We start from the raw sequence: 24,070 nt of genomic DNA, 5'->3' as shown, positions 1-24,070 counted from the left end.
ACAGAGAGGGATGGAGAGACAGAGAAAGGGAGACACAGAGGGAGAGACAAAATCAGAGACAGAGAGAGGGGGAGGAGGAGAAAAGAAAGGAGAGGGAGGAAGATGGAGACAGAAAAAGGATGGGGGGGAGGGAGAACAGGTAATAAACCATCTCACTTTCCCTTCACCAGTGAACTAAGTCCAGGTCAGTCCATGGATCCCATGCCTACTATTTGCCAGCCATTAAGCAGGGTGCTGAGGGAGCGCAAAGATAGACTAACCCAGAACACCATGGAATGAGCCTTGGCTCTGGAAGCTGGGGACCCAGGTTTATTTACCACTTGGGGATCAGAGCAGGCTGATAGGGCAAAGATAAGAAAAGGAAGGCCCCTTGGAGGCAGGTAGAGAGCTCAGGAACATAGGGTAAAGTCTAGGACAACTGAGAAAAGCACTGTGATCCAGTAGAAAGTCAAATGGAGGTAGAGTCCTGAGGTCCCATGCTCAAATCCCAGTGCTATGACTTCCTAGCCATGTGGCTCTAGGCAAGTCGGTTCCCTTCTCTAGGCCATAGTTTCTTCATCTGAAAATAAGTACAGGGAGTACATAAACTGATCTCTCTGAACAGATGCTCCCGTGAAAGCCTGAATGTTCCAGAACTCAGAATGGGATATCTCAGAAATGTTAGGCTCACCCTAACCCTGCTTCTTTGTATGGAGCCTCCATCGAGGACCTATGGGAGGATATGTCGAGAGTTCCTCAGGATGAGTTGAAATCTGCACCATGAGAGGAAATATACACATCCAGGAAATCACAGATCGCTCAGGGTATCCACATGCCAAGAAGACTTTGTGTCCACAAGACGAGGGGGCTGCTCTCTCCCACTTGAGATTTCCAGGGAAAAGCTGCTGATTATCTGGAAGAGATGTTTAAGAAATGGAAATTCAGGTTCAGGTTGGGTTGGCTTGGTTGGCGGCTGCTGAGGCTCTCTCAGACTGTTATTCAAACACTAGGCCCCATGCTTGATGAAAATTGAAAGGCACCTCCTGAAAAAATGATCTATTTCCTCCTCCATAGCCTCCAAATCACCCCACTCCTTTGGGTTCCAATCTTAAAGCTCAAGCGCTGCTGGGAAAGACAACCCATCAACTGCACTCGTCCTCCCATCCCTTCAACAAATATTCATTGTGTAGCTCTTTCCATGCTAGGGGAGATACAAAGAGCTGGGTCTAAACTCCTGAGGGAGCTGAGAGTATGGGGAGGACCCAAAGGCACATGGTGAAAATAGCCAAGAATACTCCAGTCACTTATGGGAATGGCACAGGGGAGGATGTGGTCACTGCCAGAGGTCTGGCATTGCCAACAAGTGGTTCAGGAGAAGGACTACCGTTGGGCTGGAGGGGGGAATGTATTCCAGGTGGGACAAGCAGAAATAGCAAAGATCTGGAGGCAGGAAAGGACACAAAGACGGTTCCTGAAAGAGTCAAAATACTCGTCTGTCTGGAGTTAAGGATTTCTGTTGGGAAAAAAAAAACTGGAGATACTGGTTTAGTTTGACCCTATAGTTTATGAGTTTCTAACCAGGGAGCATGATGGAAGCAAAAGAAAATGAATCTTCCCTTTGTGGCTCAGAGCATCTGTATGAGAGGAAGAGTGAAGGCAGAGAGAGCAGTTAGGAAAAGAACTGCGGCAGCAGCGACAGTTGAGGAAACTGAGGCAGGCAGTGGTTAAGTAGTTTACAGAGTAGTATCAGGTCAATTTTGAGCTCCGGTCTCCTCGGTGCTGGGCAGTGCGGTGCTACCTCATTGGTTCCCCACCAATGCCAGAGTTCAAGTAAGGAGCGGTAAAGCCCCAGACTGGGGAGGAGACGTGGATCAGAAGTGAGCAACAGTACAGAATCAAGTCTGGAGGAATCAGGAAGGCTGGGGGTCAAGTCAAGGTGAGGGGGCTGAGAAGGGCAGCGAGAAGACGAAAGGAAAACTAAGGATGGCTGAGGAGGAGGATGTCAGGTCAGGAGAGGGGCTGGTTTAGGAGGAAAGACAAAGAGAAATGGTGTCGGATTGATTGGAACCCAGGGGATGAGAAAGGAGTCTGTCAAGTGCACGGGGAGGGATGTCACGGAACACAGGACAGGGGCAAAGGCTAGAGGGTCTGCAGACTGAGTGGCTTTGGAGGGAGAAGAGAGGCAGAGGCCAGATGGCATGTGTTGGGGCCACGGCCAATGGGAGGAAAGGAGGGCTTTAGCAAAGAAGCTTGGTTGAGACAGGAAGAGGTTTGGAAGTTGTTTTTTGTTTTTGTTTTTTTTAAAGCAGAAAGGTCTGGCCCAGTGGGAAGGAAAGGCCTAAGATGCCAAATTGGGCAGGGATGAATAAGGGAGCAGATAGGGGGCCTGGAGGATATAGGCTGGGGGGGACAGGTCAGAGCCCAGACACAGATGGAGTCTTCGAACGGCTCCCCGCTCCAGACTTGGAGGGAAGGCTGAGTGCAGACACTGAGCTCCCGGGATGTGAAGAGCAGGATGACTGAGGGAAGCCAGGCCAGATGGCCCAGATCTTCTTAGGTAAGGAGAAAGCAAGGTCAAGGAGAACAAGCGGGCCTCAGGCCTGAGGAAAGCAGAAGAGATCCAGCAGAGCTCCTGATGGCTAGGGATGCCCCAATGCTGGAAGAAGCGAGGACCCAGGAGCCTTCAACAGGACTTAGGCCAAACCCCTCCCATTTTACAGATGGAACACGTAAGGCCCAGAGAGATGAAGTAACTGCCTAAGAACACACAGCTAATTGATAGTAGGCCCAGGGCGACAAGCCTAGATATCCTGGCTCATTACTCTGAGACCAGCACCATACCCAGAGCATCCGGATCACTAGCACTGCTTCCAGCTACAGTCCAGGGAAGCGACTCTTATAGAGCCAGGACTTGGCAAGTGACCCACCCCCAGCCCTGGCCAACACAAGGGAAGGGCCAAAAAAGAGAGTTCTCACCACCCAAGGCCTCCGCGCCATCCCATGGCTGTCAGGTATGCTTTAGCAATGGAGAAGACGTGCTCAAAGGACCACGGAGTCCTTGAAAATGACCTCCTACCCCCACCCCTCACCCTGCCCGTCCAGGTCCTGCCCCCCTCCCCGTTGGAACAGGAGCTCCTCACACTCCAAGTCTATCTGACACTTCTCTTGGTCTCAGCCCCGAGCTCAGTACAGAGCCCGGCTCATCAGAAGCACGTTATAAACGTTTCACTCCATCCTTCCTTCCTCCAGTCGCTCAGTCATATGCCTGACCCAGGTCACCTGGATCTGTTTGGGGATCAGGAGGTCAGGACATGGAGAAGTGCAGGGTGCAGGGGCAGCACTGAAGACATCTGGGAGAGCCAAGCAAAGACAAACGGACTGACGGGAGCGAAGTCTGAATGTTGGGAGACTCAGTCAGGGAGACTCACGACAAGGAAGGCTTATCTCAGTTTCTGAGCTGAGACCAAGCTCCAGGCTCCAGCTCTCAGGGTCTCTGGTGTTGGGACAGCAGGAGAGCTCCCGGGCCTGCACCAGAAACCTGGGAGGGAAGAAGGGAGCCAGAAGGGGATGTAGCTGCCCGAGGAAAGGCTCTCACACGTCATCAAACACCTTCCCAGAACAACCTGGCCAGGCAGGTACCTGCCTGGTAGATAGGATTACTATCTCCATTTTACAGAGGAGGAAACTGAGGCTCGGAAAGAGGAAGTGACTTCCCAGGGTCACACAGATAAGTGTCAGATCCAAGATTCGAACCCAAGGCTCATGATTCCAGAACTTGCCCCTTTCCCAGTTCACCCCACTGACACTAGGGGCTGGGAGAGCACTGAAGTCAAACAGCCGTCCTCCTTCAAGGAAGCCCAGGCTGTCATCCTACAAGGCCTGAGAGCAACCAAGGCCTGGAGGTCACAAGTCTCTCTGGCTTGCACACTCTCTCTCTCTCTGTCTCTCTCTCTCTCTCTGTCTTTGTCTCTCTCTCTCTCTCTCTCTCTCTCTCTCTCTCTCTCTCTCCTTCCTTCCCTCTCTCCCTCCCTACTGCAATCCAGGACAAGAGCTAAATGAACCAGAAAAGGACAAGTCCATGAAGGGTCCCTGTGGCTCCCCCATTCTCGGGCTCACTCCGTCTATGACCCGACTGGCCTTTAATTAAATCTGAAAGTTGGGCAAATATGCTGTCTGCAAACAGCAATAAAGGAGGCAGGCCCAATCGGTAGCAGACTCGGTTCCAAAGGCCGTTGTCAGCCTAGCCCGGCTCTTTGGGTGACCCCCGCGGCCCCACCCCACCCCCAGGGGCCCAGCGCTCCCTCTAAGCTGCTGACAATCTGACCTTAAGTATTCCATCTGCCAGAGGATGCTCTGGAATACACGGGCTGGGGATTACACCCATTCTTGGGGCCTTATCCCCGGGCGCCCCCCTTCTTCTCCTGTCTGTCAGCATTACATAAATCAGGTCAGCCCAGAATCCCCAGAGGTCTTGGCACCTTGGGTCTGACACCCTGAAAAGTTCATACGGGTCCATCCCCAAATGGAAAGGAATAGCTCAGCATTGACAACAGGCTCTTTGGATCAGAGGAGACAGAAAGTACTTAGGGACCATCTCATCCAGCCCCATCTTTCTACAGATGAGGAAACTGAGGTCTGCGTACAGGTGGCAAATACCAGGCAAAGCTTGCCAGCCCTCTGACTGCACTGAGCAGCTTTGGCTCCCAAGTGATGAGGAGGCTTTGGCTAGAGTCCGTTCCCATCAGCAGAGCCCCAGCTGGAGATGGAGGTGGAAAGAACTTGGGGACCGGGACCTTTCCTTCCCACTTCCAGGACCGGTTCCTCGCTTGGGAACCCGAGCCTCTTAGGGGGCAAAGGGAGGCCTGGGCCAGCCCTGTCAGGGTAGTCTCATCAGACACCATTGCCCCCTCCCCCCAATATTCCAATCCCCCTGCCATTGGGATGGTGTGCCTTCAGGCCTGACGGGGTCGCCCCCTACCTGCAGCTGCTCTCCTCAGGCCGGGACACAAGTACCAGGGAGGAAACCGTACGGGCCTGATTGGGCCTTTTGCAGCAGAGCTGCCGCAGCTGCCGCCGGTACTTGTCCCCCGTGAGGAGGTAGAGCACGGGATCCAGGCAACTGTTGGCGCTGGCCAGCGGGCGGGTCACCTTGTAGGTGATGTTGACGATGCCCAGTGTGTAACAATTCGCCTCCAGAAGCCGCGCCAAGTAGTAGATGGTGCGGGTGATGTGGAAGGGCACAAAGCAGATGGCAAAGACAGTCAGCACCACGGCGATGGTGCGCAAGGAGCGGAGGCGGGAGGAGGACTGGGCCGCACCGGGCAGGGGCCGCCACAGACGCCGCGCCATGAGGCCGTAGCACACCAGGGTGACCAGAAAGGGGAGCCCAAAGAGCAGAGCCATGACGGCCGAACTGAAATGGACGTAGTGGTCAAAGTCCTCGGGCTTTGTGGTGTCGTGACACAGGGTGGTGTCCCCTCGAGTGCTGGTGGTCACAAAGAAGAGGTTGGGCACCAGGCAAGCGGCCACGATCAGCCAGACGGCCAGGCAGATGAGGTTAGCGACGTGGCGCCGGCCCCAGCGGAGGGCCCGCAGCGGATGGCAGATGCCCAGGTAGCGGTGCACGCTGATACAGGTCAGGAACAGGACGCTGCTGTACAAGTTCCAGTAGAAAAGAAAACGCACAAACTTGCAGAGGCCGGTCCCGAAGGGCCAGTCGTTGCGGGCCGCATAGTAGTAGATGAGGGTCGGCAGCGACAGCACGTAGAGGGTGTCAGATAGCGCCAGGTGGAACATGTACGTGGCCGTGGCGTCCCAGGGGTGGAGGCGGAAGAGAAAGAGGAACAGGGTGGGGATGTTGAGGCTCAAGCCCACCACGAAGACCACGGCGTAGCTGACCGGGAGCAGGATGAACTTGAACTCTTCGTCAAACCAGCAGGCCACTTCCATGTCCCCGCTGCCAGAGCCGGGCCCCAGGGACGGGCTGGGGGAGCCGAGCGCCGGGGGTTCGCTGCTGGCCATGGCCCGGAGGAAGGGAGGCCACCTCGAAGGAGGGCCCCTGGTGGGCACAGGGAGTCCCGGCACCTAGGAATACCCTACTCTGGGAACCAGGAGATAAGGCGGCAGGGGAAATCACCTCAGCTCTCGGGAAAAGGTGGAGGAGGGAGTGTCAGAGTCAGAGGCCCACAGTGGCCTCTGCCCTTCAAAGTGGGTAAGGACGGCCAGATCTCAACCCAGGATGCCTGATTCTTGGCCAAGAGAGGAGAGGGAGGTGGAGCCCGGCACTCCCGTCTCAGCAGCTCCCGGCTCTCCTTCCCAGGTCCAAGCAGGCTAGAGCTCTCCGGGAGCTCTCAGGCTGCCTCCCAGCCCCTCCACCGATCTGTGATCACAAGGGCAAAGAGAAGGCCGGGGGGGGGGAGGGGGGGCTTAGCTAGGGAGCCCTAGGCTCACCCGTAGCTAGCCACGGGCCTTGGTGCTGCTCCTACCTGGTCCCCTGGAGCTGAGTTCAGGTGTCTTTGCCTTGCCTGCTCCCTGTGCCTGAGGGCATAGCTGGAGGGCGGGGCCCAAGGGGAAGGGCTGCTCCTCCTCCCATGCCATGCCATCCCATAAGCTCATAGGCTCACAAGATCTGAGGATCCTCAATGCCAGGAGCCTCAGACACCAGCTCGTACCACCTCTTTGGGCAGAGGAGGAACCTCGGGGGCCGGGGAAGCCAGGTTATTCGCCCAGAGTCACCCAGACAATATGGGCCATCTGTCCCGTGGCCCCTGCGGTGGCTTTCTATAGGGAAGCGGGGAGAGAATCCCGTCTCACTCAGTCCTGTGCCCCCCCTGGCCTAGGTTCCCTGGAAAACTGTGGCTTTGAGGGGAGGGGCCTGGGGAAGGAGGGGAAGTCTGGGCAAGTTTAGACTGGAATATTTTCTTGACAAGCACTAAACTGGTTCCTGGAGGTAGGAGGAAGGGGAAGCCTTGAAGCTGAGCCAGCCCAGGAGCTCAGCGGGTACCAGGGCCTTCCTAGCTCAGAGGGACCCATGGTGGGCCTGTGGATGGGGGGGGGGCACAATTCCCTCAGAAGACAGAAATCTGGCCCGAGGAAGCCCTGCTGTTTCACAGAGGGGAAGGAAGGACTCAGCTGAGTCTCTGATGGCAGCGTCTCGGACGGGTTCCAGAGCCAGCCCTAACCCTGGACTTCCGTGGCCTTTCACTCTCAACACATTCACACAAGCACACACTCAAAGGGGCACATGGGAACATATGTTCTCCTACACATAAATGTTCCTACACATAAATACAGACTCCCTGGTGTATGTTCACACAAACATGTGTGTGTCATACAATCCCGAGACACAGATATCCATGCTCACGTCTGCTCACATGTGCACACATCCAGTCATCCACTCGTGCCGCTCACAAACACCCATCCAATACCCTGGTGGCACACACACTAATACACAGATGGTGGATATTCATACAATCCCACAGTCACTCCCATATGTAGACACATTCCTACACACGTACACATACTTGCACACTCGGTCCCATTCATACATAAACACACGCTCACAGCCTGACATACTCACCGGCAGACACGTCACAGTCACATGAGCACACACTGACACACGGACATGCACACACACACACACACACACACACATGGTCACATACACTGTCACACTCCCAAACACTCATATTCACACACACACACACACACACACACACATGGTCACATACACTGTCACACTCCCAAACACTCATATTCACACACACACACACACACACACACACGCGCGCGTGCACACACAATCACATGGATTCATCCGCATAGAACAAAGGTCACGCTGCAGGCGTGACCCAGCTCCTCCAAGCCAGTTTGCTCTCCACTCTCTAGAGGCTGCTGCTGCCGCCATCTAGTGGAGCCTTCTGGAACCGGCCTCCTCTCCCCCCATTCTCTTGTCCCCGTCCCCCACGCCCTTCCTAGCTGCCCTAGGCTCCCAAAATAATTCATGTGTCAGGAGGCCCTTCCTATGTGGCTGGAAGGAAGGCGGGATCTCTCTCTCTCCTGCCCCTTCTGTTCCTCCCGCCAACTTTCTCCAAGGGACATAATTCCTGCTAGAAAGGGAGGCAGGAAGCTGGGTCCCTCTGCTCTTCAGGGGGAGGGGGGTAGAGGGCTAGAACTAGATCTGTCCCTTCCTTTGAATATCATCGTCGAGGAGATGTTATTTTCAGTTTCAAGCTGACTTTTGAGCACCGATTCATTGATGAGAGGACAAGCCCCCAAGCTCTATAGGCAAGGTCTGATCCCTTTCCCACCGATTTTTACAAACTTTTACAATGTATACGCTTTGTTTACACTGTATATGCTTTGTTAAGAAAGTAGTGGTGAAATCCACACATCTGATTTGAATAGCAATGAATAGAGATCGGAGATAGTGTGTGGGGGAGAAAGTCTACTAGACAATGGAAAGGAAAGGAGTTCTCCCATTGGGAGCAAGGTAACCCACTTCAATCAAAGGTGAGTCTCAGATCTCACCCAAAGGGAAACTCCCCAAAGTCTCAAGTGTAGCAAGCTTGGGGGAAGGGGGACACTTCCCTTCCCGCCAACTTTCTCCAAGGGACACATCAATTTCTGCTAGAAAGGGAAGCAGGAGGTTCAGTCACTCTCCTCTTCTCAGAGACGGGGGGGTATAGGGTGGGGGGGGATATCACAGAGGCTGCCTGCTCCTTTCCTGTCACCTTCTTCTCGGAGGCTTTTTTTTCAGTAATGGAAAGTCAGGTGGACCATGTCCATCTTCTCTTTCCAAGATGGAAACCAGAAGTGCCTAGAGCCACTGAAGAGGCTCGGAGAGACTGAAGGGACTCCCACCGATGCTCCGCCTGCAGGCACAGAACAGCCATCTCCACCAATGAGGAGGAGAGAGCCCCCTGTTCATAGGTTCAGGACTCAGATTACATGTGTTAGAACTGACAAAGCCTATTCCTTACAATTCTGTGAGGGACACCGTGTAGGTACATGTTGCAGATGAGAGAACTGAGGAACAGGGAGACAGTGAACCCTGGCCCTATATCCCCTGACTCTGAGAAGAGCAGAGCGACCGAACCTCCTGAGCCATTTCCAGTTGTCCTGACCCTTGTCTTGCCCCTGGACTTGAGTGATTCCGGAAGAGAGAGCGGAGCTGATGGCTTTGTACGACTGTCTCACTTAAATCCAATTCACTCGCAAGTCAAGATGTCCCTGTAATATCATTGGTCCTTTTCAAAAATGAAGGAACTACAGATTTGAAGGGAATTTCCATGTAAATGTATGAATAAACCCTTATCAGTAAGAGAGGATAACAGGGCTTTGTCCATTGGCTGGAGATGGATGATGACTCACAGGAAATATCTTGTGACGGAGACAATCACACCCCTTAGGTCTATGCATGGAATCTAGTGCTGGAGTACTCCAGGTTTGGGAGCTGAGAATTACAATCAGAGGGTTGAGGTTCCACTATCTGGAGCTGTGTCACCCCTTTGCCACCCATGTTCTTTACAGATGGCCTCACTGCCTCCATACTCTGAGTCTAAGTATACTCTTCCCATGGGTCCTGTATGTATTTGTGGGTGAACACACCCCAGTCTTCTGGGGGAATGTTTTTGTAACCACCGTTCTTGTTCTACCTTCCAAGCAAATACTTTGCTCAAGGCCGATTGAGTGATCTGAGTGTTAATGAGAAGCACACAGGAGAACCCTAGGATAGTGGCTGACCTCTGGGGATCCCGACCTACTATTCCAACTTTGGAGGAGTGCCCCAGAAGGACGGTACTAATTAGATTCCAAAGATACAAAGAGGAACATGATGGGAAATGAAGGAGTGGTTAAAGAGGATGATCTTAAACATAGGGAACTCATTAACCCATTGAGGGGGTTTTTTATTGTTGTTGGATTTTTTTTTTTAGTAATATTGCAATACAAAATTTTCCATGATTATACCTTTTTATCGACAGAACATATGCATGGGTAATTTTTCAACACTGACCCTTGCAAAACCTTCTGTTCCGACTTTTCCCCTCCTTCCCTGCACCCCCTGCCCTAAATGGCAGGTACTCCCATACATGTTAAACATGTTAAAGTATATGTTAAATACAATATATGTATACATATTTATATAGTTATCTTGTTGTACAAGAAAAATCAGATTTAGAAAGAAGGTAAAAATAACCTGGGAAAAAAAACAAAAATGCAAGCAAACAATAACAGAAAGAGTGGAAATGCTATGTTAAACCACTGAGTTTTTAAAGAGATCTACAGAGGATGGAAGCAAGGGCAAGTAACAGGCAATGGACACAAGAGCCAGGCACTGGCACAAAAGATTGGCGCCAGGACAGAAAAGCAACGTCCTTTTCACAACTATGACTAGGGAGAGAAGCGACAGCAGAGCCAACAGAACATTTCTGTTTTTTCACTCCAATCATTCTTTTTTTGTTGTTGTTAAACATGTTCAAATATATGTTAAATCCAATATGTATAAACATATTTCTACAATTATCATCCTGCACAAGAAAAATAAAATCAAAAAGGGAAAAAATGAGAAAGAAAACAAAATGCAAGCAAACAACAACAAAAAGAGTGAAAACGCCATGTTGTGCTCCACCCTCAGTTCCCACAGTCTCCTCTCTGGGTGTAGATGGTTCTCTCCATCACAAGATGGTCTGAATCACCTCATTGACAACAGAGCATTTCAATCCCATTCATTTCCACATTTTGCATGAACCAAGAAAGGGCAGCTAGATTAAGAAGGGAAGCTTTCAATGAGAAAAAGTGTGGCCAGTATCTCTAACAAGACTCTCCAAAACACAGAGGAAACTAACAAGTACATAAGCCCAAAAGCCATTTTCAATAGAAATAATAATTTAAAAAAAACTGTTTTCAAAAGAACTCTTAGTAGCCATAAGAAAGAATGTTCCAAATCACTAGTAACAAGAGAACTGCACATCAGAATAATTACAAGGTTTCATTTCACATCCAGCACGTTAACAAAAATGGCAACAGATGGAAATGGCCAACGTGGTAACTGCAGAAAGACAAGCTCACTGATGGATTTTGTTGGAATCGTGAATAGTCCAACCATCCTAGAAATCAATTTGGAATTATGCTTTTGTTTGCAAATAACTAAAATGTTCACGTTGGTATCTGTCCTTTGTTTTTGAGAGAACCGATGATGACATCATAGGGTGAGGAATTGGATTTAAGTGAGACAGAGTCCCGTAAAGTCATCAGGTTCACTCTTTCTTCTAGAATCATTGAAGTCCAGGGGCAAGATGAAAGTCAGGATGACTGGAAATGGTCCAGGATGCAGTGGATGACCTTGGCTTCTTCAATGTCTGACCAAACTCTAAGCCCACTGAAGCCTTCATGGCCATTGAAATCATTATTTTCATCCACCCATTCTGCTGACAGCAGTCTTCACGGGCTTGGGGTAGATATTCCCCCCAACTCACCAATGGGTTTGAGGTCTATCTGTCACCCTCAACCTGGTTTAGCCAGTCCGTACAGATGGTTTCACCAGGGTATTGCCACCGCACATGGTATAGCTTCTTGGAAGCCACAGGGGAGAATCGGGTAACAGGTGAACACCAAAAGTGGATGAGCAGCCCTGAAGAGAGTTCAGCGAGCCCTCACACTGGAGGTTCTGGTCCTTCCAAACACCCCATACAGCCTATTATTTGATGTAGAGATCTTACTGCGAGGCACGTACCCCCAAGGAAGAAACAAAAAATATTCATAGTAACACTTTTATGGCAGCAAAGAGCTAAAAACAAAGTAAGTGCCCATTGAGTAGGGACAGACTGAGCATGTTGTACTATGTGAATATAATAAAATGTTACTGAGCCCTAAGAAACAGATGAATATAAATTCAGAGAAGCACAAGAATCCTTATAAAAACTGATAAAGAGCTAGGTGAGCCAAGCCGGAGAAACAACTTACAAAATGACTACGACATAAATGGAAAGAATATTAAAACAAAGCCAAACTCTGAGTGATCAAAATAATCGACATGAGCCCCAGAAAAGGAATGAGGAAGCATCTCCCCCTTTGAAGGAGAGAGATGAGGCTCTGTGTACAGAATGTTGCCTCCATTATCAGACACAGTCACTTTTCCTGACCATCTTTCCCTTTGTTAGAATGGAAGTCTTATTTGGGAGTAGGTTCCTGTATCTGAAAATGACTCTGTGTAAAAAGAAAAGGTTAGCAGAGAGCTAAGGGCAATAAAAATGTGTGGAGAAAAAGAAAATCAAAGAATATTAAGAGCCAGGGATGAAGAAGATGGGACAAGATAGCTGATGACAAAGATAAGGAAGAGCTTTTAAGTCTTGCGTTCCTTCTTTTTTCTCTGCCAAGTGAAAAGATCTTTGGAGTGGAAAGAACAGAACAGAAAGGACTAAGTAAGAAGAGTTGATGTCCCCGATAAGTAGGGAAATAGGAGGAGGCATAAATTGTTTTCCATGAGCTCAAGTCCCCAGGCCCGAGGAACCGAAGAAAGTCGTAGGTGTGATTACCGAGTGACAACAGCGAATTTTGAAGCATTATGAGAAAGGGGGAGATGCATAGAACTGGAGAAAGGCTAATGTAATGATTTTCAAAAATCAAAATGTATTGAAGCTGACAAAATGTAAGCCAGTGAGCTTGACTTCAATTGCTGGGAAAATTATGACTTGTGCTATTAAAGAGTGAAGTAGTGAACATTTTTAAAAGCAAGCAGTGACCACAGAGAATATATGCTAGCATGGTATCAACACATTAGACCCCACTCAGTTTATTTCCATTGTCTGCCAGGCCTGTTATCTGAAAGATCATGGAAATGCTAATAGACTTAGATTTTCTTCTCTGCTTTGACCAAATTGTCATAGTGATTACTACTTTGTAATAGTCTGCGTCTAGTTGAGATCTGGGGGTGCTATGTCCTCTTTGTTTCTTTTTTCATGCTTTTCCTTGACTCTACACCTTTTGTTCCTCCAAATGAATTGTGTTATTATTTTATGTAGCTTGAAAAAGAATCCCCTTGGAACTTTGATTAGCATACCACAAAACCTATAAATTCATTTCCACACTATTGCTATTTTTTATTAGATTGGCAAGGTCCAGCCACAAGGCATGAACATCAATCTAATTGCTTGCCTTCCTTTATTTCTGTAAAGAGTCTTGGCAGAAGAATAAATCTTGAGTGTGTCTTAGTAGATTGATTCGGAGATATTTCATATATTTCCTAGTCATTTTGGACGGGATTCCCTTTTCTAGTTTCCTGCTGGTTTTGTATTCTTGCCCTCACACTAGGGGACTTCAACATACACACGGATAGTCCCTCACATGCCCTTACCTCCCAGTTCCTCAACTGCAGAATTTCTCATGATTGAGCGATTCACTCCATCCCATCTCAGCAACACACAGAGACGGACACACCCATGATCTTGCCCATAAACAGAAAGGGTTCCTCTATGTTAACGAACTCTGAAATTCCCTTACCTATCAGAGTCTGCTGTCATTCTATATCTCCCTCTCCTTTCCGATCCTGAATCCCAGTCTTTGTACTCAACACGACCTCCAATCCCTCTGTTTCCTCAATTCTTTCCCAGGTTATCACCCCTGCCCTGACTTCTTACTTCTCCATTTCCCAATCCTTGGTGAATCTGTTCAATTCTACCTTATCCTCCTCTCTCCAGTCTCTCGTCCTCTTATTCTTATTTAAGCCCTGGCCTCACATCCCCAATTGCCTCTTGAATATCTCAAACTGAATTTCCCATGGACTTCTCAAATTTAGTATATCTAAACCTAAACTCCCTACCTTCCACCCCCAAACTTCCCCATCTTCTAAATTTCCCTGCTACTTTCGAAGGTACCCTCATCTTCCCACTCACCCAGGTTCACAAGTGAGACATCATCTCCAGTTCCTCATTCTCTCTCGCCCTTTCTCACCGGATCAGTTGCCAAGTCCTCCTGGCAATCACATTCATAATCTCTCTCATATATTCACTCTTCGCTCCTTTGTCTCTGACTCTGTGCTATTTAATGTTTTCATCCAATGGCTTAGATGATGCACTTAGCACCTTTTCGTATGATCCAAAGTTGGGAGGGGGATCCTGGAGGATCTGTGGGGGAAATGTGAGGCAGAGAATAGGAAAGGGTACAAGAAAAATTGGTAGACTCCCTAGTTTCACTAAGATCTGACCTTGGGCTGAGTTCATTTTGATTCCTTGGCGTTTGTCCGGAACCCTGCCGCGTCCTCCCTGAATCCACATGTATCTAGCATCCGATCCCACCGTCCCGTGGGTCCTGGGAGAATGTGAGTCTCTGATTGTCTCTGAATAGCCCATGATGTTTCCAGGACCAGGTTTGTGTAGACTTAAGAAGTCAGGGACATCTAGATGCATCCTGGCCACCTTTAGTCAAGGCAGTACTAGGAGAGGAGACCAGGAGATCTGGGACCTGGTGAAGAGAAGACCCTGGTGAGGTGGGTTCAAAAGCTCTGCTACTGAGCAGCTTGGTTGAGAAAAACATGGCAAGACTTGCATGAAATAATGCAGAGTGAAGCAAACAGAACCAAGAGAAAGTTGTACACGGGAACGAAATCGTTCGAAGAATAATGGTGGTTGGCTAAGCTATTCTGAGTAATATGATCATTCAAATCAACTATGGAGGACCTGTGTGAGTGTGTGTGTGTGTGTGAGTGTGTGTGTGTGTGAGTGTGTGTGTGTGTGTGTGTGTTTGTGCATGCATAAATATTGTGTCAAATGTCGGCCTTCTTTCATGCAGGCTAAGGATGGGAGGGAGACAGCTCAGAACTCAAAATGGAACAAAAAAAGAAATTCTACAAAATGAAAAGAACAAAGAGATGTCCTGCCCCCAGCTGGGTTGGCCCTACAGGCCTACACCGGCCATTGGGAAAAGCAGGTTAAGGTCAGCTCAGAGGCAGATCAGAGATCCATCTTCTGTGGTGGCAAGGGCTGGTGAGGGCAACTAAGCAGGTCAAAGGGCCAAGAATAAACCCCAGCCTCAATCTCTGTTTCTATCAGGCCAAGCACTAGAGCTGCTTAGGGTCACTTACACAGGCTTAGCTGGGCCCCAGAGACCGGCAGATGGAGAAGGAGGCTGCAAACTAAGAGCCAGGGCCGAGGCCTTCTACCCTCAAGGCCGTGCTCCAACTGGTGTCCTCTGGTCTCCTAGACCTGCCTTGTAAAATCCAGAAACTACCTGCTCCAGAGAGAAAAAGGCCAGGCTCTCCTCCCCTATTCCAGCTCCATCCTTTTCCTCTGTCTCTCTCTATCTCTCTCTGTGTTTTCTCTATGTCTTTCACACACACCCACACACTTACATGCAAACATCTATGTACACATACCTTAGAAATAGATATATTTGTAAATATCCTATCCTATCCTTTAAGAAAAGCTCCCTGGGGCAGCTAGATGGTGCAGTAGATAGAGTACGGGCCCTGAAGTCAGGAGGACCTGAGTTCAAATGTGACCTCACACACTTAACGCTTCCCAGCTGTGTGACCCTAGGCAAGTCACTTACCCCCAATTGCCTCAGTAAAAACACAAAAACAAAAACAAAACCCTTCCCTTGCTTCTGCCATTCCTCAAACTATGATCCCATATCTCAGCAGCCTTGCACTTCTAAACGCCTAGAGAAAAACGCCAGACTCCTCCCTTTACTGCCTATTCCTTCCCCGATTCCTTGCGTAGGCTGCCAGCTCTCCCACTCTCTTGAAATGGCCGTCTCCAAGGTTACCAAAGGTCCGGTCATCAGATGTTCCTTCCTCAGCCCACACACTTTTTGACCTCCTCTAGCCCCGGGGACATTGCTCTCTCTCTTGGTCTTCCTTCTGCAATTTGTCTCAGAACTCAATTTCCTTTGGTGGATCCATCTTCTGCCCTCCCGAGCGTGAGCGTCCCCTAAGATTCTGTCTCATCCCCTAAGATTTTGTCTCGGGCCCTCGTCTCTTTGCACTTTAGGGCTTCAATCGATCGATCGGTTTGCTCACTGAAAGTTTCCAAAGCAATCAGTATGTATGTATGCATATACATATCTGCCCATCCAGCCATCTGTCCGTCCATCCATCCACCTCACTTGGTCTTCACTACACCCTGGGAGGCAGATGTCATTGGAATTACCAAATGGGGTTTTAGATAAGAGAAACTAGTGGCAGCTCGGGGGCGCAGTGGATAGAGCACCAGCCCTGAATTCAGGAGGACCTGAGTTCAAGTCTGATCTCAGACACTTAACACTTCCTAGCTGGGTGACCCTGGGCAAGTCACTTAACCCCAATTGCCAGAGAGAGAGAGAGAGAGAGAGAGAGAGAGAGAGAGAAAGAAACTAGAGGTTCAAAGAATGGAAGTGGTTTGGTCAAGCCCTAGAAAGTGCCGGGCACAGGGTTTGTGACTCCCAGTCTGCCCTCTACCACCATACATGTCCCCTGGGTCCCAGCATCAGAGAAATTGGGCCCCACTCCCTCTTCCACCCAGTCTGACATGGCAGAATCTTCTTAAGGTGTGTGGATAGAAAAAGGGGAAGGAGCCTTGCCAGGGAGTCCTGGAGAACCCTGAAATGGGGCACTGGGGAGGCGTGGGAAGGAGGGCCGCTAAAACCCCCATCTCCCTGGTCAACTCCCTGCCACTAGGAGCTAATCTCTTAGCCCATAATCTGCTTTCCAAACTCTTATTTCCTGAGCTCTTAGGGGCTGTGCTACTTCAATGCCCCCCACCCCCACCCCAGAGCTAATCGGGCAAAGCCCCCTCCCAAGGGCCCGGGCTATAAAAGGACCATGGCCAAGAGCAGTGAAAGCAGAGTAGGAGCTGGGCTGATTTTCATATTTCTCTCCAGGTAATATTTCCTGCCCTTCCAGTTCTGTCCCATGTCCCCTCTGCCCACCTGTGTCTGACAAGCCTACGCTAGCAAGGGCGTTTGGAAGGGGGAGGGTGCTGGGAGGAAATTGTCCCTCTTCCAGTTGAGCCAGCTGACGCCCAAGCTAGGTGAGCCTATGTGACAGAGCCCGGGAGCTGGCTGGCCCTGGGCCCCTTAGCCATAGGCCCCTTAGCTATAGGCCCGCAGAGCCCTCCCCCCACCCACCTCCACCCCCAGGAAGATGGCAGCAGGAAGAGCCCCAGGCCCAGCAAGCATCCCACATGGTGCTGGGGAGATTTGGAGGCTGGAGATGATGGGGCTGGGGATAGAGGCGAGCATTGGGATGGCCATATGAGGAGAGGGGACTGAAAGGGTGGGAGGGGGGAAAGCCTTCAGGCCCACTTCTTTTACTACCACTTAAAAAGCCGGGGGCCCCCGGCCCCCAATAACCGAAGTCCCTTAGGGAGGGAACGTGGCAGAAGGGCATGAGGGAAGGGCTTCGCATCCAGAAGAGCTGGTGCGAGTCTAGTCTCAGTCTCTTCCTGCTTCTTGGTGTTTTGGACAAGCCACCGCCTTTGCTTTGTAGGCCTCTGCATCCTTCCTTATCTATGAAACAAACAGGTCGGCATCAGCAGAACCTGGGGGCCCTTCCCGGCGTAAGGCCCCGAGCCTCTGATCTTTGCTGCTCATTCCACCTCCTCGGTAGCCAAAAGATGCTTGTAGCCTTGCCAGAGAGCTCTGAGGGCCCGTGGCAGGAAGCTGCACCGAGGCCCTCCTCCATCCAGCCCAGGAGGCAGGTCTTCCTGCAAGCCTTGGGGCCGGAGGTCTCCGGCAGCAGCGCAGAACTGGCTCTAGTTGCAGGTCCTTCTGCCTCAAGTGCCCGAAAGAGTCTTCTTCTCCCCCTGCCCAGGGTCAGAGCCCTGCCTCTCTCCCTGAGAACAGAGCTCTGGACAGGGCGGCGCTCCAGATGACTTCTTTAGTTTAGCAAACCAGCCCTCAAGCTCCCGGGGTGCAGACCTGTGCTCACCTTTACTTGCTTCTCTCCTCCATTCCCTCTTTTCCCTTCTCCCCTCTTTGCTCTCTCTGGTCCTATCCAATTCTCCCCACTCAATCTCCTCACTTGTTCTCCCCTAGAGAACGTGAGCTCTCTATCACGTTCTCCCTTTTAGACGCCATGATCGCTCTTTTAGCTTCCTTCCATGTATGGTCTGACTAACCCTGGGGACGCCCACTCAGTCCAAGTCCTCCGGACTTTCCTATCACTCGAGAGCTGAAAATCGGGAACTCCAGCTCACTAGTACAGCCATTCCCCCAAAATATACCACAAACCAATATAAGAAAAAAAGTGTACATCTATTTTTCCTGAATCCATACATATGTGTACATGTGTGTAAATATTCTGTGGATATATGTGTTTGTATGTATAGAAATATTCTTTGGATATATGTGTCTACACATATATTTATACACACATATTAAATAGGGAGTAATGTAAATAATATAATAATGTAAAGTAAGGGAGAATTGGGGGGGTGAAGAAGGGCCCAGGACTGTCAGGGAGGGGGAAGCAAGAAAAGAGAGCAAGAAAACAAATCTCTTGGGTGCCAGGTAACAGCTCTGCTGTTGCCTGTCCATCCTACCCACACTCCTCAGAGTCCTGCGGGGAGTCAGGAGCTGGTAGAGGGGATCGAGATGTCAGGGAGCCAACTTACTGAGCCCTCCTTTCTCCGAGAGTCACAGGTGTTGGAGCCGGAAGGGACCTCAGAGATCTCCCATCTAACCCCTTCGTTTTATAGCTCAGGAGACGGGCCCAGAGAGAAGGAATCGCCCGAGTTTACACCAAGTTCCACGGCAGGACTTCCAGCTCCCACTCCAAGGTGTCCTCTTGCCTCCCTCCTCAGAGGTGCCCCCAAACTGAGCCCATGGCCACCAGCTCCAAGTAAGACATCCTTTACAGTCCCTGTGATTCCATGACCACCTCATGTTCTATACCCCCAAAACTTCACTACTCCTCCCCAAAACAATGCTTGCCGGGAGCACAAAGGGTTAGCTCCCAGCCTTCCTGCTCTCAGCCCTTGCCTTGCCTTCTCATTCCCAGGTATATTCCCATGACTTATTTCCCCCTGATTCCAGCAGCACCTTTTTCCTCCACAAAAACTTTGCCCCCCCCCCAACTAACTCTTTGTCTCCTACTCTTCAGGGTGTTTAAGAAGACCTGCTCCAATGGGAAGGTGAGAGGCTGAAGGCCAGTTGGATGGAGGTCAATGTACATCACGGGGATCTCCAGAAGATTTGGGGAGAGGGTCATGGTATGGAGGGGGATCAAACACAGAGGTGACTTGGAGAATGACAGGAGGGGCTTTTCCTCTAACAGCTTTCCGTCTACCTGGGAAAACGGGACTTTGTGGACCATATCGACTCAGTGGAACCCATTGGTCAGTGACGTCCAAATGGCCAGAGATTTTGACATCAATAGGGTGGCGGGGAGGGAGCCTGAAAGAAAGGCATGAAAAAAGAAGGAAACCAATGGGGGGGAGGGGGGTCCTCTCCAAGGGCACTTTCCCCCAAGCCTTCTTATCCACTTCCACAGATGGTGTTGTCCTGATTGACCCTGAGAACGTGAAAGATCGAAAAGGTAATTTGGGAGTATGTATGTGTGGGTGGGTGAGAGAGAGAGAGAGAGAGAGAGACAAAGACAGAGGGGGGGTGGAAGGGAGACAGACAGAGAGAGAGATAGAGAGAGAGAAAAGGAGGGAGACAGGGGAGTGGGAAGGAAAGAGACAGAGACAGAGAGGACAAGAGAGAGAGACAGAGACTGAGAGACAGAGACCGACACACAAGACTATCTTACAAGTCTGTGATGGGGAACTATGCTGCCCTTCCCCAGGTCCTGAAGTAATTAGGTAAGAAGAGAGAATGTTCTGATCCCATTGCTGAGACTCAGAGAATAATGTCTCTGGGATGTCATTATCCCATTCCAAGCAGCACTAAGAACAGGAAGAGCTGGAGTCAGGGCCGCTCCATGTAATCCAAGAGTTGAGACAAGAAATGCTTAAAAGCGCCCCTAGGGCAGCACCCTGACTTCACAGATGAGGAGACTGAAGAGCTGAGAAATGAGTTTGTGTGCTCAGGGACTCAGAGAGCTCAGTACCAAAAACTGCAATGGGAAGGTTTTCTGTTGGGGGCGTAGTTTTAGTAAAAGCATTGACGGATGGTGCGAATTTTGAGTTAAAGATGTGCGAAGTTTTTCTACGGTGTAAGAGGTAGTTTGGTGTTTTTGGGAGGTTAGAGACAGGTTTGGAGTGTTTCGGTAGGTGGGAGGGAGGTGAGTTGGTTTTGGTGTTTTTTTGCTGGTTTTTCTTGGCGGTTGCATTTATTTTGGTGTGCGGCGAAGCTGGTTTTCTGGATGGCTTTCTGGCGAGTTTGGTGGATGTAAGCGGAGGAAAGTAACAGTTGTAGGCGGCGTTTTTAAATTAAAGTTTGTGTTTTAGAAGGAATTTTTTGGAAATAAATTTTAAAGCGGAAGAAGTAGTGCGGATGTTGTTTTTCTGTGCTGAAAAGAAAGTTGTTGGCAAATAATGGCATTTTGCGGGGAGGGGACACTTTGCCAGGTTTTGTGCAATGGCGGTTGCTTGTTGTGTTTCATTTTTTGCGACTTTTGTGGAGGGGTTATAATGGAGGATGTTGCTTTTTTAGCGTGTTGTGATGAGTAAAATTGGAGGGTAAATAGGGTGGGGTGTGATGTGTTTAGGGTTACGTAGTTAGGGAAATTTTACTTTGGATGGTTTGTGAGGTTTTGGCTTTTGTTTTGTTTACGGTTTTACTTTCTTTGCATGGCGTAAATGGTATTTTGGCTTCTTTCAGTTTATGAGGTTGTTTTTTGGTTTCTTTTATTATGGTTTTTTCTTTGTTTGCTTTTCTTTGTTTTACTTTTGCGAGTTTTATGCGGATGGCGTAAATGGTGCGATGGCGATTTCGTGGTTTTAGATTGGATAAGGCGGCGCGTGGTTTTGTGGTGCGGTGGTGCTGTTTGTGGTGTTGGAGTTATAAAATTTCGGAGCTTGTTTTTGCGGAGCGGATAGTGAAGTGATGAGGTTTACCAGATGGCTAAATTTTATTTTGTGTTGTTTGGTATTGAGTTTTTGATGGTGGCGGTTTTCTGGCTTGTGCTTGTGCTTGTAGAGCGCTGAAGTTAGATATGGGGATGCGGTGCGTTTCTGGTGAAATGGGCTTAGTTGCTTTTAAATGCAGCAATGTATTGTTGTTTTTGGGAGGGGTGTGTTTTTGGCACGGTGCAATTGACTTTGATGGGTGCACCGGAGTTGAAAGATGGTATGGATGGTATTTGCGGAGTTATTTATGTATGGTGTTTGTGTTTGTTTGCTTGTGTTTTGGGGTTTTGTTTGATGTTTTTGCGTTTTTCTTGCCGCATTGGCAGTTTGTGTTTTGGTGGTGTTTTTGCTTTTTCTTTGCTTGGTGTTGTGGTGTTGGATGAAGTTTATGTTGGATGACGGATGTGATGTTTGAAAGACGGTGGTGTTTTCTGGTGTTTCTTGGTGGGTTTTGTGTTTTGGCAAATTTTTGCATGCGGCGTATGTTGGTGCGGCGGGCGGTTTTTTGCTGTGAGTTTTAAGTTTTGGGGTTGGAATGGGCCGGGAGGGAGGGTGGGCCAGAGCAGAGAAGGGAGGGGTGGTGGCGAGGGGTGGGTATGTTGAAGTGGTATTGGTTTCTTTGTTTGGATACTTTTTCGGCATGTTTACTAATGTTTTGTGTGACTTTTGCAGTTATGCTGAGGATGGGAGGTAGATTTATTTTGGGGAAGTTTGTGGGATGAGTGTAGGGAGAAGACGGGAAATTGGAGGGATAAATAGGAAAATGTAGTGAGGGGAGCGGCATGGGAGTGTTTTTCTTTTTCGTGGTGTGAGTGGATGGGCAAGAGTTATGTTAGGGCGTAGAGGAGAAAATTTCTGCAGGTGGCGTTTGGTGACTTTTGTGAGTGATGGGAGTTGGTTTTTTAGGTTGGGGTGTTTTACTTTTGGTGGTTTTAAGGGTTTTCGTTTTTGTGTTTGTGAGAGAGAAGGTATGTGTTTGGGTATAGGTGTAAGGATAAGCTGTTGTTTTTCTGTGGCAGTTAGGGAAGGTGTTGTTTGGATTTTTTACTTTCGTTGTATAGACTTCAGTTTTTGTGAATGTTTCTTTTAGATGGGGAGAGAAATAAGGGTGTTGAGTACCTGTTTCGGAGAAGGAAAAGTAGGTTAAGGGTAGGGGAAATTTTACTGGTAAATAAGTTTCTTTGTGAAATTCTGTGTGGTTAATTGGTTTTGAAGGTGTAGAAGCTGTTTCTGGACAGTTTATGCCTGGGCTGAGATTACCAGGGTACTTTTCGTTTGACTACCTTTCTGAAGTTAGAAGTTGATGGGATAAGGAGGTTTGTGGTTTTTTTTCTGGGCAAGGGGAGTAGGGATGTGGGATGGGGAGGGCGGTGAAGGTAATTTCATTGGTAGGATGGATTGAAATTTTACGGTGTTTATTAAGCATGGGGAGTTGGTTTTGCATGTTGATATTAATAAATGGTAAGCGTATTAAGGTGTTGAAAGTGTTTGCAGTTTTGTTAAGGGTGTTTTGGTAGGGGCAATTGGGGAAGCATAGATATGTTTTGGGTTTGGATTGTGATGTAGTGATTAGACGGGGAGGTGTTTCTACTTGGATGGGGTGTAATAAAATGCCTTTTCTTGGAAGAGTTGGGTGAGAGCTTTTATATGGGGAGACGAGGTGGGAGGAAGGGGAAAGGGAAGGGGAAGGGTAGGCAGAGGGCCGGAAGGGAAGGGGTTGAAAAATAGACAGAGGGGGGTAAGGGTTATGTGTGGGCAGAAAGAGTTGAGCGCAGCTGGAGAAAAATTGGATCTTGGGTGCAAGTGGTATCTGGTAAGTGGGAGGTGACTTTGGACACGGAGGGCATTCTAATTTAAATTTTGCTTTTGGATGTCTACCTTCTGAAGTGGAGGGAGGTAGAGGTACATGGGGTTTCTCTCACCCCTTTGGGGTTGTTTCTACTATTTTCAATTCTAGACTTGACACTGCTGGATACCAGGAGTTTGAATTGTCTGCTACCTAGTAGAATTTTCTATTTGTGCTGGGGTAGGAGGGACATTTGCTGAAGGGGAAGAGGGGTTGAATCATGGAGTCAGAAAATCTAGGTTTATAATAAAACTGGGTGTTATGTCTCTTGCCCCTTGCTTTTATCTAGAAAATGGAGCTGGGCTGCTAGGTGTTAGATTGGCTAGAGCTTCTGCTCAAATCAGGAAGACTTTCCTCACAGATCAATCTGACTTGGGAGCTTAGCTGTGGACCTAAGGAATACCACCTGTTTATTTGTGCTACCTCATCTGCCAATGAGCTGAAGAAGGACATGGCAAACCGGTATCTTTGCCAAGAAAACTCCAAACGGGGTCACAAAGAGTCAGTCAAAACTGCAAATGACTGACCGACAACCAAGTGGGCCTACTAATACACCTCCTGCCTCCCTCGGGGACATTAGAAGGACTTTAAAGTTGCATAGCATTGCTAGAAATCACGCAGACAGCCTTTCACATGTGACAGAATCGTTTTTACGGGGGAGGATCATTTTACAGAAAAGGAAACTGAGGCACAGAAAGGGGAAATGACTTGCCCAGAGAGTCCAGTGAGTGTCTAGGGCTTTTTCCAACCCCCTCCCCCAAGTGATTAGAACTAGTCTCTGCTCAGTCGCTCCTCTCATCCAGGGTCCTTGTTTGCCCTCCTCCAACAGAGAGACTGTGGCTGCTAATTCTACCTTTTCCAAAAGTTTCACGGCGACCCCCACCCTGGCCGCCAACCGTCAGAAACAGGGCCTGGCTTTGGATGGCAAACTTAAGCATGAAGACACCAACCTGGCCTCGAGTACCATGTGAGGATAGCTCTGTTCCCTCCCGGCCTCTGGCCTTCCTCCTCCACAGGGACTCCCAATGCACCACTAGCACACACCCAGAGCCCTCAGAGCGAAGCGGGCCAGGCCAGGGCTCCACCGTCTCCCTAGCCCTGTTGGCCATTAGCAACCAGTGCGATCCCTGGGGGGGGTGGGAACCTGACAGACCTAAGGCCATCAGAGGGTGTCAGGGAAGAGGAGAAAGTCCAGCGGAAAGGTAGAAGAGGAAGGCGGTTAGAAAGAAGGGGGTGAAAAGAAAGAAAGAAAATGAAA

At 49.3% G+C, this 24,070-nt stretch overlaps 2 protein-coding genes across 2 annotated transcripts; one reads left to right on the top strand and one right to left on the bottom strand.

Annotated features, from left to right (window-relative positions):
• Window positions 1-381: 381 nt before the first annotated feature.
• Window positions 382-6,535, bottom strand: P2RY4 (pyrimidinergic receptor P2Y4). Its single transcript, XM_003774965.2, has 2 exons — window positions 4,958-6,535; window positions 382-892 (listed from the first exon to the last, which is right to left on the bottom strand). The coding sequence occupies exons 1-2, from the start codon at window positions 5,998-6,000 to the stop codon at window positions 889-891; spliced, it is 1,047 nt and encodes a 348-aa protein (XP_003775013.1). The 5' UTR covers window positions 6,001-6,535; the 3' UTR covers window positions 382-888.
• Window positions 6,536-18,546: 12,011 nt separating this feature from the next.
• On the top strand, window positions 18,547-19,489 carry LOC100932997 (arrestin 3). Its single transcript, XM_031945089.1, has 4 exons — window positions 18,547-18,793; window positions 19,055-19,085; window positions 19,229-19,289; window positions 19,445-19,489. Exons 1-4 carry the CDS (start codon window positions 18,547-18,549, stop codon window positions 19,457-19,459), a joined length of 354 nt encoding a protein of 117 aa, XP_031800949.1. The 3' UTR covers window positions 19,460-19,489.
• The last annotated feature ends 4,581 nt before the right edge of the window (window positions 19,490-24,070 follow it).

Source organism: Sarcophilus harrisii, chromosome X (genome assembly GCF_902635505.1).
Source record: "Sarcophilus harrisii chromosome X, mSarHar1.11, whole genome shotgun sequence".
Lineage (NCBI taxonomy): Eukaryota > Metazoa > Chordata > Mammalia > Dasyuromorphia > Dasyuridae > Sarcophilus > Sarcophilus harrisii.
Note: the sequence above shows the minus strand (reverse complement) of the source record. Positions and strands in the feature narration are given on the sequence as shown.